We start from the raw sequence: 15,560 nt of genomic DNA, 5'->3' as shown, positions 1-15,560 counted from the left end.
TGCCCATATTGTTACTATTGTGCCACATAGAAGCCCACTATTGTTATTGTTGTGCCCTACAATATTATTGTTATGTAGGCTTTGATTGTATTGGGACCACTTAGACTCCTATATATAGAAAGGAGGTATTTTCATTTGTATCATCCAAGAATTGTTCATTTATGTAATGTAAAGGAGGTTGCCATAATTTGGGCCTAACAAAAAAACTGAAACCAATAAGGTATGGACCTTTTAAGATTTTAGAAAATATTGGTAATAGTGCCTTACAGTTGGATTTGATTCCATATATGAAAATGTGTGTAGTTGTTAATGTTGAGAATTTGAGATTATATGAGCCTCCTTTGATTGAAGATCAAGGAGAGAATGTTCAAATTCCTTCAATATAATATTTCTCTCCTGAATTTCTTCAAGAATTGTAGCAGGATACTATCCTTGACAGAAAAACAAGAACTTCAAGAAGAGGGGTGGGGCTCAAAGGTAAAAATCCAAGAAAATCAAAATGGATTGATATTGGAAGGCTGAGGGAACTGTACCCTCATCTGTTTTTTGACTGAAAATAGTATTTTGGAGGTCCAAAATCTTCCAGTGGGGAGGAGTGATCCAAGGGATCAATAAAGTGCTCAAAATTCAAAGTGTTCAAAAATGTTTAAAACAAGTGCTAAAGTGTAGATCTCGCTGACTTGAATTCAATGCAACTTGAATCACTCAAAACCAATATCGTATGCTCCCGATATCGCGTTCTGATCATTTTCCTAAATACATCAATTTTTTGCAGGGGTGTAGGGCTACTGGCTGGGCAGTCCGTACAATGACTCAGTGGGATGACTGTACCTCCTAAGCCAATGTCAAGCTTCTAAGTGGCGTCGTATGAATGGTTTGATTTCGAAATATCTGGTTAGTTGATGGATTTTTATGTGGACCAATGATAGGTCACTACGTGGCCCAATCATGGGCTGCCACGTGGCACCCCGAGGGTCAAAAAAATTTTAGTATGGGTCGGTCAGAGGCCCGAACGGGTACGAACATGGGACCTCTAAACAAGAAGTGCAATGCTCTACCACAACGCCAATAGTGGTACTTAACAACCATAGTCGCAAATATCTATTTGAACCTTCGACAGATAAGAGTTAGGGGAATGGGTCGGGGCTAAGCCCCTGGTCACTACGCAAACCATGAGACCACAGACATAGCGAACAAGGGCTTGGGGCTTATCCCAAGCCCACGATCTAAACACATACCATTTAACCGAAGGATGGAGCTTGGAGAACAAATGCGAAGTTTTGAGAACAACCTTGAGATATATGCGCCATGGAATTGAATGTCGTTGAACTGGGGGGCTATGCCAACAAGGTAAAGTAGTTATCCTGAGCCCCTGGGCACATGGCCCCATGTGGCCCAAATTTTCCACCGATAAGCCTTATTGTGCATTTAAAATAACTAACAAATTGCACCCAAACCGACGGGAATATTACCGACGCCAGGCGACAATGACACTTCGCGGGTCATGGAATTACAAAATTCGTAGAACAATTCGCAAAGTAGTCCAATTTGTAGAGCAGTTAGCAGAAAAACTTCTCTAGAGCATAACTTCTTTAAATTTTGGCCAAATTGAGCCCAACAAGAGCCCAGCTTGAGGTTTTTTACTATTCTAGAGCCACTGGAGACATAATTTTTACATTATAAGCACTGTAAATGGATGTAAACACAAATTTGAGCACTTAATGAAAGAGGCACAATATTGGAAGCTAGACCAGGAGATGGGTGAACCCCTTTATCATTTTTTTGTCTTGAGTTTCTAATATGGTTTATTTGTCTTTGTTTTATGTTGTTAACTGAGTTTTAGAATCATTATTTTATGTGCTTTTGCAAAGTGATCTAGTGCCTAAAAGACATAAAAAAAATTACTTGCAAATTTTGCTATCATCTTCAAGTGTTGCATAATCTTATTTGTCACTGTAACATTCCATCGTCTAATATTTGGGCTTTCTTGTGTCTAGGGATTAAGAAGAAGCTACTCACGGTACCTCTTATACACATTTAGTAACCCATTAATTTCAAGAACCCCTATAAATTTTGAGTAGATATTTGGTTCCTTTAATTCATCCTCCCCACCACCTAATTTCTTCTTTTGAATCCAAAAAATTCTAAATAGATTTATAGTCTAAGTTAAAGTAAAAATAGTCCAAACCTTTCCAAATTTCCAAATTTCCCTATTAGGCCCTTGCTAGTGTCTGAAACAACTAGAATACAAGCTATACACATAATGCATTGTACTCTAAATGACAAATCACCCCCATAAAAAAATTTCAAGTGTGTTCTAAGTTTCCTCAAGTACTTGTTCTAACCACAATACTAGAGCGAACCCTAGAATCCTCACCCATACTTGTATGAAATCTAGATGCATAGACCTTGCATTAAAATTTATATGCCGCTTTTGGAGGAAGAGAGGTTGAGCACTCCACTCCCATCTTTGGTGTAGTATATTTTTAACCAAAGCTAAAGCTCGAGGTGCATAAGTGACAATTTAATCAAATTAATTTTTATACATACCTTCATAGTTTTGGGGCTCATTCTCCTATGTGGAAAATGACCTATAAGGGTTAGGTCCACCATCCATACTATCTTATTAAGTTTTGTCTTCTCTACTAGAAAAAGGATGACTAGAGCCTACATATTTTTAACATAACGATGATTTGTAGGTTTCCTCTCCACATTTTGCAACCCTAAATTATTTTGAGCTAGGGTAGGTGAGCTACTCATATGTTGGTATTCAAAGATAACACCAAGGAAACTAGACCCCTAAAACCCACCATACCTTTGATCTAAATTGCAACAAGGGATTTTAGCATCAACGTAGGTTATTAAGCCACATTAAAAAAAAAAGTGTGCAAATCATTGCACTTCATCATGACTCCTCTAAAAAGGCATAAAAATAATACTCCTAAACCAACAAAAAAGTTTAAGCCTTAGTAGGTGGGGTCCCTTGGAGAAACAATGAATGCTCACATGACATCATTTTGCAATTTCATATCAAGATATGGCGTTACAGGGAGTTATATGTTGTTATATACATTCTTGCTTATGCATTTTAAATATGGTCTGAAGGTTTTAACTATATTGACAATATTGATATAAATAAAGTAACTTATCAAACGAGAACTGTATCGAGTTCTCACTTCTTTAGAGTTGCAAAAAATCATCTAATTTTCAAAAGTGTTGATTCAGAATACATCGTTTTTTAGCATATTTTTTACTCTTTAAATTTTTGTATGTATTAAGTATGTACATTTCTTTTTAAATGTTAGTAATTTTCATGACAATTTTGAAAAATGTTGATGCAGCATCGACCACATTTTTTTGTTCTTTTTTAGACTTTAAATTTTTTGATATATAAGTAGATAATTTTTTAAAATGTTGGTGATTTCATGCGAATTTTGAAAGTAGCATCAACCTTTTTTTAGGCGTATTTTTAACATTGTAAATTTTCTTATGTCCTAAGCATGCATTTTTTTTTAAATGCTGATTATTTAACCATTTTTCAAGTTGTCTTACTCCTCTTCTTATTTTTTCGTCCCAAGATGTTTGGTTTTTAAGGGTTTTCCAAACCTATGTTTTTTTGTTTTTCTTTGCAATGTTTTTTATAATGAAGTTTTTATTTTTTTTTGCAAGTTTAAAAATAATAATAAAATTAATAATTTGAAGTTAAGATTTTTAATATATTTAATATCATCATCATATTGTTAATTATTATTTCAATAAACATAAAATAATTATCACTAAAAAATATTAATTTTTAAAAAAATACACATTTTGCATATAAATATAATTAATAAAATACATATTTTGAGACATTTTCGCTAAAATGACATATTAAATAAACAATTTTTATGAAAAAATTAAATAGGAAAAATTGGAAAAATAACAAACTTTATTAAAAAAAATTATTAATTTTATATCCAAAGTCAATAACTTCTAATTTTTTTCCAAAAAAATAATTCACATAATATTTAAGTAAAAATAACAAAAAAAAACATAAATGCACAATTAAAAAAACCAACAACACTAATAAAATATACATATACTAAAAAAACATTACAAAAAATTAAAATAAAATAAAATAAAAACAAAAATTGAAAAATGAAAAACATTATTAAAAAACCATAAAATTTATAAGCATTAAAAATATTGAAAATTAAAAAAATAATAATAATAATAGAAATTTTAAAAGTTTTAAAAACAAATAAAAATAATCATTCAACCGTCCCTCCTTCAGCTCCTGCCCCTTCAGCTCCTGCCGCGTGGAGGACCAATTCCATTCCGGGCCCGGAGCATCGTTAATATTTTTTTTAATATTTTATTTAACCAAAAAAAATAACTATTTTCTTTTTATATGTTATAATGCTTTTTTTAATATATTTTTTAATTTTCAATATTTTTAATTTTAATGTTTTATTCTTATTTTTTATAATGTCTTTTTTTATTATTAACTTTTTTCCCTTTTCGTTATACTCATTGGAATGTGTTTTTCAATATTTAAATTTGTTTTTAACTTAATATTTATTATGAATTTTATATATATATATATATATATATTTGTATTTGTTTAATTATCCAATTTGCTTATATTTATCTGTTTTGTTTGTTTGTTTGTCTTTTTTTTTTTTTTTTTTCCAAATTTTGATTTTTGGGATTATTTTTTTTTATTTTTTTATTATGAATTAGCTTTTTTATTTAAAAACAATTTATGTTTGAATTTTTTTCCCGGTATAATTTTTTTTTTTTATATATATATTTTTTGTGTTTTATGTTTTTTTCGTCATTTTTCATTTTTTTTACATTAAAAATTATAATAATAAAAATATATTTTTTAATTAGTTATTATTTTTTAAAACTTTTTGTTTTTTTTTTTAATTTATTTTCATTTTTGTTTTTAAATTGTTAAGTCTTTGTATTTGTTTATTATTTTTGTTATTGTTTTTTTTAGGGTTTGTGACGATTTTTGACTAACAAGCCAACCCCATTATTTGTCAATTTGATAGTTGATTTTAAATCAAAAGCTTTTGAAACTTTCAAAAACTTTCATGCATGGATTGAAAATGATGCATAATCTCAATTTTTTTTCAGCGGTTCAGCGGTTTTTCATGTGAAGAAATGCACAAGGTTCAGCGAATGACGGCAGAGTCGTAGTGTTGTAATAGTCAACGAGGGTACGGCAGCAGAGAGAGGCGTTGAGGCGTTCTTTGTTTTGGTAAGTCACGTGGTTCTGTTTAGACAATTGTTAGTTTTAAGATAAGAGCGACAAAGGGTAGAGGGTTTCCACGAATTGAGCGAAGGAATGGGCGAAAGGCAGGGGAGGGGAGAGATCCCCTCCTATAGGGAGGTAATGGCTGGAAGTTCTGGAAGCGGAGGTGGGAACGGAAGGGTGACGGAAACAAGTAAGACAATGCCAGTACTGGGGAATCAATGGCAAGCAAGATTGGTGAATAAATGCCTTCCTAGGGCACAGAAAAAGCCCAGGTATGTAATACCAAATAATAAGCTGGAAGATTACCGTTGTTATATGAGAGATCACGCGTTAATCTGTAAATTCATAGGGTACTGGCCATCTGAAAGGGATCTTACGCGATGGATTCAGCAGCGATGGAAACCAAGAGGACATATCGATCTTAAATTGGGGGCAAAGGGATTTTTCACAGTCATTTTTGCAAACTTACAGGATAAGGAAAGGGTTTTTGAGGAGGGCCCCCATTTTATGAATAATGCAGGCTTGTTCATGCGATATTGGGAAGATAGATACAATCCTGATGACGAGAAAATCATGGCAGCCCCGATTTGGGTCCGTTTATTTGGGCTTCCGGATGAATTTTGGGACCCTGAAATATTGGAAGGGATTGGAAATTCGATTGGTACTTTTGTGAAGGTGGCAGAATCAACGAAAAGGGGAAAATATACTTCCTATGCCCGGATTTGTGTATACATGAATATCTCTGCCCCTTTACCGGAATCTATTGAGCTTGAATATCAGGATGAAATTTGGCAGCAACCCATTGATTATGAACATATACCGTTTCGGTGCAGACGTTGTCATGAATATGGACATCTGGTCAAGGATTGCCCACAAAATCGACCAATGGAAGTAGAGAAAGACAAGCAGGAGGAACTCAGAGTAGGAGAAGGGGTGGAAGGCGAAGTAAGTGACTTCAAAGAGGTACAGAGGAGAAGGAAACCAAATCTGGGATCTTCAAAATTACAACCCCAGGAAAGGAAGGCATCACTTGACAGTAAAAACAAGTTCAGCATTCTCCAAACGCAAGAAGAAGAGGTTGAAGCAGGAAAACAGGATAAGGAGATTATAGAACAAATTTCCATGGAACAGGAAAGGGATGTCAATGAGCCAGCTCCAATGGAAATTATAAAAGATGGAAAAAGGAAAAGTAGAAGCCCAAGCAGAGCGAAGGAAGAGGAGGAAGGAGTAAGACTTGATTTCACAGAACAAATCATGAAGGGTAAAGAGATTGTCCAAGAAGAGGGTAACGAGGAGGAAAAAATAATGAAGAAATTATTAAATGACTGGAAAAAATTGGATGAAAGGTTCATCCCAGAAAAAGAAAAACAATTGTATAAGGAAACCTTTCAAAGATATAAAGAGAAGAAGGCAGAACTTCTAGCAAACAGGTCAGATCAAGGTAATCAGGAATCCCAAAGTCCAGAAGGGGATAGTCAAGGTAAGAATGGAAGGAAAAAAGGGAGAAGAATGCTAAGCGAATCAATCCAAGCTGTGGGAGAGACTTTAGTAAACTCAGGAAGGGTGATACCTCTTTCAGAGGTATTTCTACAAACCCCCAAAAGTTTTAAATGATTGTTCTAAGTTGGAATATCAGGGGACTGAACAGTCAAGGGAAACAAAGATATTTGAAGGAACGACTGAAGAAAGAAAAACCTGGCATTATGGTCATTCAGGAAACGAAAATGGATAGCCAATAGATGACAGAAATTGTAAGGAAATTGAAATTAGGATACGAGGTTATGGCACTAGATGCAATAGCGACAGCAGGGGGCTTGGCTATTTTATGGAACCCGGAAGAGGTAATTTTTGAACACTGGTTTACTTTACCTAGAATCCTTGCTGGTCTGTTTAGATTAGTGGGGATGGGCGAAAGAATCTTGTTTACTGGGGTATATGGGCCTCATAATTATAGAGAGAGGAAGGATTTTTTGAAGAATTTACATACTTTGAGAGGATTAATCCCACACACCCCGTGGATACTAGGAGGGGATTTTAATATGATTAGGAATCTAGGAGAAAAGAGAGGTGGAATAAGGAGAGATGATCCGAATATGGAGGAGTTCAGCGATATGATTAGGGATCTGCGGTTAGTGGATATTCAAACAACGAATGGAGTACATACCTGGAACAATAGACGGGGAGGACAGAATCAGATTGCGTCTAGACTGGATCGATTTCTGCTCTCGGAGCAAATTTTAAATCGGGATGTGTTCATTGAAGCTAAAATTCTCCCTACTCTGGGATCTGACCATTGGCCTATTCAGTTAGATATTGATATTAAGCAGGTCAAAGGTAAGAGACCTTTTAGATTTGAATCCTTTTGGCTTAGAGATCCACAATTTATAAGGAAAGTAGAAGATTGGTGGAAGCAATGTACTATCAGGGGCAAAGGGAAAATGCATACTATACAATTGAAGCTCAAGGCAATCAAACAAAGAATTAAAGAATGGAATAGGAAAGAATTTGGGAACATTATGGAGGCTAAGCAGAAATTAGAAGGAGAAATGGAGTTAATCCAGCAACAAATAATTTTGGACGGCAGGGACGAAGAGAAGAGTAGGGAGGAAGGGAGAATTATCAGTCAGTTAGAGGAGAGAAGAAAACAAGAGGAGATTTTGTGGAGACAAAAATCAAGGGTACGGTGGTTAAGGGAAGGTGAAAGAAATACCAAATTCTTCCATCAAGCTATGATCCAACATAGACAGAGGAATAGAATCTTTTCAATTAAGAATGCAGCAGGAGACAGAGTGATAGAGCAGGTAGATATCGAAAAGACTCTTGTGGATTACTTTAAAGGGATTTTAACGGAAGATATAAGAGATAGAGAGGAAGCTATTGCTAATATTTGCAGGGAGATACCAAGAATAGTAACAGAGGATCAAAACAAGGCACTCATGAGGATTGTAACCTTGGAAGAATTAGAAGAAATAGTTATGAATATGAGTAGGAACAAGGCTCCTGGTCCGGATGGGTATACAGTGGAATTTTTTCAGGCAAGCTGGCACTTTATAGGAAAAGAGCTTTTAGAGGCGGTGGAAGAATCACGAATCAGACAGCGAGTATGGCCAGGTATTAACTCAACCTTCCTGACCCTGATTCCTAAAAGTAATAAGTCAGACGAACCACAGGGTTTCCGACCCATAGCCTTGTGTAATGTTATCTATAAGATTATATCCACCCTGATTGCAAAAAGGTTGAAACCTCTCCTACCTACTCTAATTGCGCCTGAGCAGACTGGTTTTGTGGAAGGTCGACAAATCTTAGATGGTATAGTGGTTTCTCAGGAAGTTATACATTCTTTAAAAGTGAGGAAGAAGAAAGGGATGCTTATGAAGTTGGATTTGTCTAAGGCATATGATCGATTGAATTGGAGGTATCTCAGTGCGGTTTTGGGAGCTTTTGGGTTTGAACATAGATGGATAGCATGGATAATCAGCATGATCTCAACTCCGAATTTTTCAATTTTGGTCAATGGTATTCCTACAGATACGTTTAATGCTACCAGGGGCATTAGGCAGGGGGACCCAATTTCACCATTCTTATTCATCTTGGCTATGGAAGGATTAAGTAGAAAACTTAAAACTGAAGTAAGTGAAAGAAGAATCAAAGGTATTCGACTGTGGGGGAATAATCTAGTCATTACACATCAACAGTTTGTTGATGATCTGATGTTGTTTGGAGAAGCGTCGCTTAGAGAGGTAAGGTGTTTCAAGCAGGTATTAGAAGTTTTCATGAATGCTTCAGGTATGATGGTCAATAACGATAAATCTTGTACCTTTATCTTTAATTCACCTGAAGCTGTAAAAGCCCATTTAACACGAGTCTTAGGCTTTAGGCAGGGAGAATTACCTACAAAATATTTGGGCATCCAACTGGATATAAACTCCAATCGCATTAAGAACTGGCAGAGTTTGTTGGACAGGATCAGGAAACGGTTAGCTAGCTGGTCATTCAGAATGTTGAATATCGCAAGTAGAGTTATCCTTTTAAAATCGGTACTGTTATCTATACCCATATACCAGTTGTCCCTTATGGCGGCTCCAAAAGGTGTCTTTTCTAGATTGCGGGAAATGATGGGTAAATTTCTTTGGGCTGGACCTCAGCAACAGAAAAAATGGACTCTGGTGTCATGGAAGCATATAATTAAGAGGAAAGAGGAAGGAGGTCTTGGGATTAGAGATCTGGAAATAGTTAACAAGGTCTTGGGAGCGAAATTATGGTGGAGATGGGTACAGGGGGGAACTGACGTGTGGAAAAGAATATGGAATCAAAAATATGATATGCCAGGTACTATTGAAGGGCGTCTAAGAACAGAAGGAACTCCACGAGGATCACAAATATGGGATTTAGCAAGAAATAATAAGGATATCGTTAGGAAACTGGCCTTCTGGGAAATACGCGAAGGAAGTTCAGCAAAGTTTTGGGAGGAAAGATGGCAACAGTTGGACAAGCTGGATAGGAACCAATACCTCCAGGAAATTCAACTTTTAGCGCAAACAGCAGGAATGGAGTATGTAAGGGATTATTGGCGACGAGAAGCATTAAATGATACATGGAGAGTATGGAAAAGGCCGCAGGAATGGGCTGATAGAATCAATCCGGAGACTGGGCAAATATATATTCGAGAAATTGAGTTGAGAAAAATTAAGATCAGAGAGGGTCACGATATCCTACGCTGGGGTAAAGCGATGCGAGGGATGTTTACAGTTAAAGAAGCTTATTATTGGGAAACCAAAGAGGAAAGGGAAGAAGAACCAATAGACTGGAAGAAGCTTTGGGAAGCAAAATGGTGGCCAAAAGTAACGTATTTTGCATGGTTGGTGTGTCGAGGAAGGATTCTAACTTGGGAAAATATTCAGAGAAGAGGTATGAATGGACCATCAAGATGTTACCTATGTAATAAAGAGATGGAGACTCAGGAGCACCTATTGAATCGATGTATATATTCTCGGAGTCTCTGGGAAGAACTTAGGGTACTCTTTGGTAAGTCAAACAGGGATCCAGATAGTCTTCGAAATACCATAATTCACTGGGGAAAGGGGAATTTTCAAAGTAAAGTTGTAAGGAGGCTATGGAATTTAGCGGTTGGATTTGTAATATGGGAAGTGTGGAAAGAACGAAATCGCAGACTCTTCCGAGATAGGAGCTGCCATGAATCAAGAATTTGGGATACAATATGTAAATCGATTAAAGAAACGGTTCTATCTGAAGTCTGGGATGAGGACGATTGGAAGCTAAACCCGGAGGAACAGCGAATAGTTTCAAAATTGAATATTGATTTTACGATGATATATCCCAATACAGGTAGGATAAATAGTTCTCGTATTCAAAGTCCAACTTATTTCAGATTTCCAGGTGATGATCGGATCAAATTGAACTTCGACGGGGCATCGAAGGGTAACCCAGGACAAGCAGGATGGGGAGGTATATTTAGAGACAGCAGAGGTAATACATGGTGGGCTTATGCTGAATGGGGAGGGGATATGACAAACAATGAAGCGGAGCTATGGGCAGTCTACAATGGAATCCGAATTGCAGTTCGAAATGGTTATAGGAATCTCGAAATTGAAGGGGATTCTCAGATTACGATAGATATGCTCAAGAAATTAAGGGATGGCAAACGATGGGATCACGTGGCAAAGAGCTGGCGGACAGCAGGGATTATACAGGATATAGAAGGGCTGTTAGGGCGGATAGAATATATCATAATAACGCATGTTATGAGGAACGGGAATAAAGCAGCCGATCTTCTGGCCAATTGGGGAAGTGGTGCGCCGGACAGGGTGATGGACGGAAGCTGGACATCACTTCAGGCTGAGGTAAGGTGGAATGAGTTAAACAATATATTAAGGCAAGATAATGATGAGGCTACTGCGCATGCAAGGGAAGATTAGCTGCCTCCTTATTAAGGAGAGGTGGGGATATGACAGTACAATTAATGCTACAGTAGGGTGTATAAGGAAGCGAGAATATAAACTTATGGTTATCGAAGGTGAGCGAGATGATATCATGGAATAGTTGATCTTCCCAAGGACGAAACCGGGCAAAGTATCGAGGAGAAGTGATGGTAATGTCAGACAGGTGGTATACGTCTCATATCATAATTCAGCAAGTGCGCGGTGTATTAATGAAGAGGGTGGGCAGCAATGCCAATTCAATAAGGAAAGGTGGCCGCGCAGTGATCCATCTGTGGTTCAATATAGTCGAGCAGAGAGAAGGAATAACTCAGGAGTTCATTGCAGTAAAGGGAGGAGGAGAGTTACGAAGGTGATACAGTCGCAGGCAAGCAATATGGCAGCAAGTCATGAGAAGGGTGAAGGTAGGTGGACGCGCAGTAAGGGGATTACTGATGATAAGAAAGGAAAAAGCCCGGTTGACGATACTTTTCAGCGGATTTACGTGGACCTCCCGGATGAGTCTGAGGAGGATTTCGACATACGGGATTATATTTTAGAGGAGGAGCAATGCTGGTCACGAGGAGGTAAAGTGGGTAAAGGGGGTAAGGGGAAGCAGCAGAGCAGCGCAATGGATGATGAAAGGAATGAGGATTCGGAAGAGGATGCAGAGGAAATGGGCGGAAGACGAGGAAGAAGCAGGGGAGTGCGTGGTCGTGGGGTGCAGAGAGGTAGAGGGAGGCCTGCGGGTTGCCGGGATCGAGCACGGAGGAATCAAAGAACTAGAGTGGAGGAGGGGTCAGCCACTGAGATCAGAGGCAGCACAAGAGGGAAGAGGGATATGAGGAAGAAATTGAAGGAGGCAGAGGAAGCATACCTTCATGACACCAACCCGAAAATCAGAAGAATCATAGACCAATTGGAGGAAGAGGCCATGCAGGAAATCTCTGAGCCTGAAATGGATGATTGGGAGTGCTTTATCCCTGACCCGGGTCACACAAGAGGTAGGATGTCGTTATATAAGCAGTCACTACATGTATATTGGGGTATGAAGAGACTAATGGCCAAGGCTATGGAACAAGTGGCCCTGGAAATGGTGGAATTGACTCAAGGGATCCCCACCTTCAAAAGGGAGCTGAAGAACATCCAAATTACTCTTCTGATGCAAGACCGGAAGATGGACAAAATTCTACAGTTGTTTAAAGCAAGTGAGATGGAGGTCAAGGCAGAGAGCGAGCCCCAGCCAAAGACAGTGAACCAGTAGGATATGGAAACGTTGCAAGGTGTTTATCAACTTCTTTTTGGACTCTGTTATATTAGATGTTGCTGTTACAAAGGAAAATCAGTTTGTTAGTAGTAAGAATAGATGGGTTTTTTGCTTGGTTAGATAGACTGGTTATTTACTTTTTTTGGATGGCTGTTAAGAACCTTCGATGGTCACCCGGTTTCCCTTATGGGCGGGTTGAGACTTGTTGTTGTATGTAATTTCTCCTACTTTTATTAATAGATTACTGCCTTAGTTTACAAAAAAAAAAAATTGAAGCCAACCAACACTTAGTGACGCACATACAAGGTATGGAATGGTGTCAAACTACACCATCACGGGCATTCATGGCATGGACATCAAACAGGTTGTGTAAATTCATGTGACATGGATATCAAACCATTCTTGTAAATTCATGGGATAGGAAACACATTGCACATGTTATGTGTCATCCCTATGGTAATGTTGTGTGAACCATGCAATGAGAAATGTCATGGCTGACAATGCTTATGGGATGTGACATGAGTTAAAACTGCCACATCCTAAGGTGCATGTCAGGATTCATAACGGAGTGAAGGTATTTGGCAGAGAGGTCACAACCTACCTTTGTGTGCCTTTACCAAAACTAAAAGCTCTTATGGAGAAGTTGAGCTTAGAAGACTCACCAGAACCTTAGCCTAGCACTCAATACTATTGAAGGGAATCGTTGGACACCAACTCTTGGGAAAATAAAAGTTAATTGTGTTGAATTTTCCTTAGACCCTAGACAAGTTCATGATGTTTTGATAAATAGTCTATATGGGCACAAAAATGTTTCATGTCTTCTGTCATCTTCATTCCATTAGTAGTGCAACACACTTTTTTTGGTTGCATGTATAAATATTTCCCTCCCTCATTTAACATATTTTCCCTTATGTGTGTTTTAAAAGCACTCCAACATTTATGTGAGACATGATTTTAAACAATCCTTTATTTTGTTGATTATTTATTTATGCTCAAGAATTGATGGCTTCATGACAGATTTCCCTGGTCACATTATACCATGAGTTTCTTTAGTAGAGGTTCTCTAGGTAACCAAAGGGGGCATGCTAGAAGAACACATCTATCATGAAGAGAGAAAGAAAACAAACACTTCAATGTAGACTTCAAAGAATTCAATCATTGACTCAAACATTCCATTATACCTCAAAGATCCCCTCCCCCCCTACCCCGCCTGATACAAAAAATTCACCTCTCCCACATCATAGCATCATGGAAATCCCAGAATCCCATGTATCTCTGTAGCAACTATTACAACATTATGGTAGAGAGTCCAACCCCATCAAGCATACATCCAATTTTACACATTGGACTTTTGTTTTGCATCGCTCAGTTCACCCTGTGATTATTGCACCTCAAGTACCCTCTACATTATCTCAGGCCACATCTTTACATGTTCATCATCCCTATAATTCCTATGCTCACATTGCATTAGGAAAGTTTCATATGTCATATGTGCCTGCGCATTTCCCCTATGAGGCCCCTTCATCACACACACATATTGACATACTTGGAGCAAAAGGAGGGGGGGAGAGAAATATTCTTCCAAGACATGCATTTAGAGGTACAAGGAGAAAAAGAGAAAGGAGAAAAATATCATTCTACATGGTTGGCCCTAGCAGACCTCACGAGTTGACACGAGTTACTTGTTTTGTCATGATGCTTTTTACTTTACTTTACTTTGACATATTTCATACTACAACACATTATCATATTTTTGAGACAACATATTATTTTTTTATTATGATATATAATTTCCTGGCATTATTACTGATGGGATACACAAGGGTTATTTCACATGCTTGTTTATACATGATGATGGATATTGTGATGCTTCATGTGCATGACTTCTATGGCAATCGTGTTTCTTGATTATGCTATATTTACATGTGTTTTATTTCCATGGGAGTTACAAGTTTTGATGAAAATATTTTATAGGCATAATCAAGGACCCCACCTACTAATATAGTTTTAAATAATTAAAAACTCCTTCTAATTTCCCTCTACCAGATTAAAAAGAAAAATGAGTTTAACTTAATAAGGAGATTAATTATAAAACACTTGTGCTCTCCAACTTCCCAAGGAGAATATAAAACCAAACAAAGGGCATAGAAGGAGAGGATGGAAAATAATAGTGAGGAGAGACATGCATAAGTTTTAAAGTTATAATCTTCCTTTGATAAGTTTATTTTTGAGTACAAGGGCTCACATGCTTTGAAGACAAAAAACCGTTTTCAAGGAGTGACAATAAGAAAGTGAGCTCATCAATTTTTGATCATTTGATTAGGTTGCTTTTGATTTCTTGCATTACTTTGTGTTGTTAGAAGGTTTGGTATTTGTTATTTCAGTGTTAACTAATGCATTTTTTTGCAGAATATATTGTTGATGCAATCTTATCAAAAGAGTCCAAGTTATCCAACTACATTAAGAGGTTACCTTGTTTTGTATCAGAGGTGCCCAGTTCCTGGCTACCCAGTTCTCGGTCGTCTTCGGGGAAGGCCAAAGTCTTGTAAATTGTCCTACCAAAGCCCGATCTGCCAGAGAAAGAGCTACTTGGATCGGTCCTTCTGGTGGTAGGGCGATCTCAGGGATATCTTCAAGCCGCTTCACAAACTTTGCCGCTTCCATGCATTTCTTCTTATGCGGGGAGGCCAACAAAGATTTGAAGGCCTCTGCTGCAGATGGTGGAGAAGGAGGGGGAGTTGGCTCCTCCATGGAGAGCCAACAGGTCCAGCCAGGGCGGCCGCGGCCTGTAGCAGGTCCCTCGACGGACCCCCGCAGGCACAAAGCAGAGCCCTCCGCAAACTCCCTCGTAGGTACCTAGCTGATCCTTTCACGGACTCCCACATAGGCTGAGAGCACGCGAAGCACGGGCGCGCCCGCAGGCACAAATCGCGCAGAAAGCGGATATTGCAGGCTCAGAACCCTCAGCTCAGAGGTTGCAGAGCGCACAAAACCTAACTTACCAGGGGCACCCAATCAAGTTCATGTTGTTATTACCTAAATAGAGTTGTTATTTAATCATTTTATCATGTTTGTATGCATCTTAATTCAAAATTTTAACTTTTTATATTAA

At 37.8% G+C, this 15,560-nt stretch overlaps 1 protein-coding gene across 1 annotated transcript; it reads left to right on the top strand.

Annotated features, from left to right (window-relative positions):
- Window positions 1-6,984: 6,984 nt before the first annotated feature.
- Window positions 6,985-12,445, top strand: LOC149171169 (uncharacterized). Its single transcript, XM_089425865.1, has 2 exons — window positions 6,985-11,106; window positions 11,306-12,445. The coding sequence occupies exons 1-2, from the start codon at window positions 6,985-6,987 to the stop codon at window positions 12,443-12,445; spliced, it is 5,262 nt and encodes a 1,753-aa protein (XP_089281991.1).
- Window positions 12,446-15,560: the final 3,115 nt, after the last annotated feature.

The sequence above is a fragment of the Pinus tabuliformis genome, chromosome 4_2, assembly GCF_031772625.1.
Source record: "Pinus tabuliformis cultivar Carrire ecotype Pingquan chromosome 4_2, CPIR1, whole genome shotgun sequence".
Taxonomy (NCBI): Eukaryota; Viridiplantae; Streptophyta; class Pinopsida; order Pinales; family Pinaceae; genus Pinus; species Pinus tabuliformis.
This window is presented reverse-complemented; position numbering and strand designations above follow the sequence as displayed.

What these genes read in the sequence shown, in the direction of transcription:
- LOC149171169 (XM_089425865.1), top strand. Translation starts at nt 6,985, where the DNA reads ATGACAGAAATTGTAAGGAAATTGAAATTAGGATACGAGGTTATGGCA. An exon ending in GGACATCACTTCAGGCTGAG is followed by an intron (nt 11,107 to 11,305) that starts GTAAGGTGGAAT and finishes ATCATGGAATAG; the next exon opens with TTGATCTTCCCAAGGACGAA.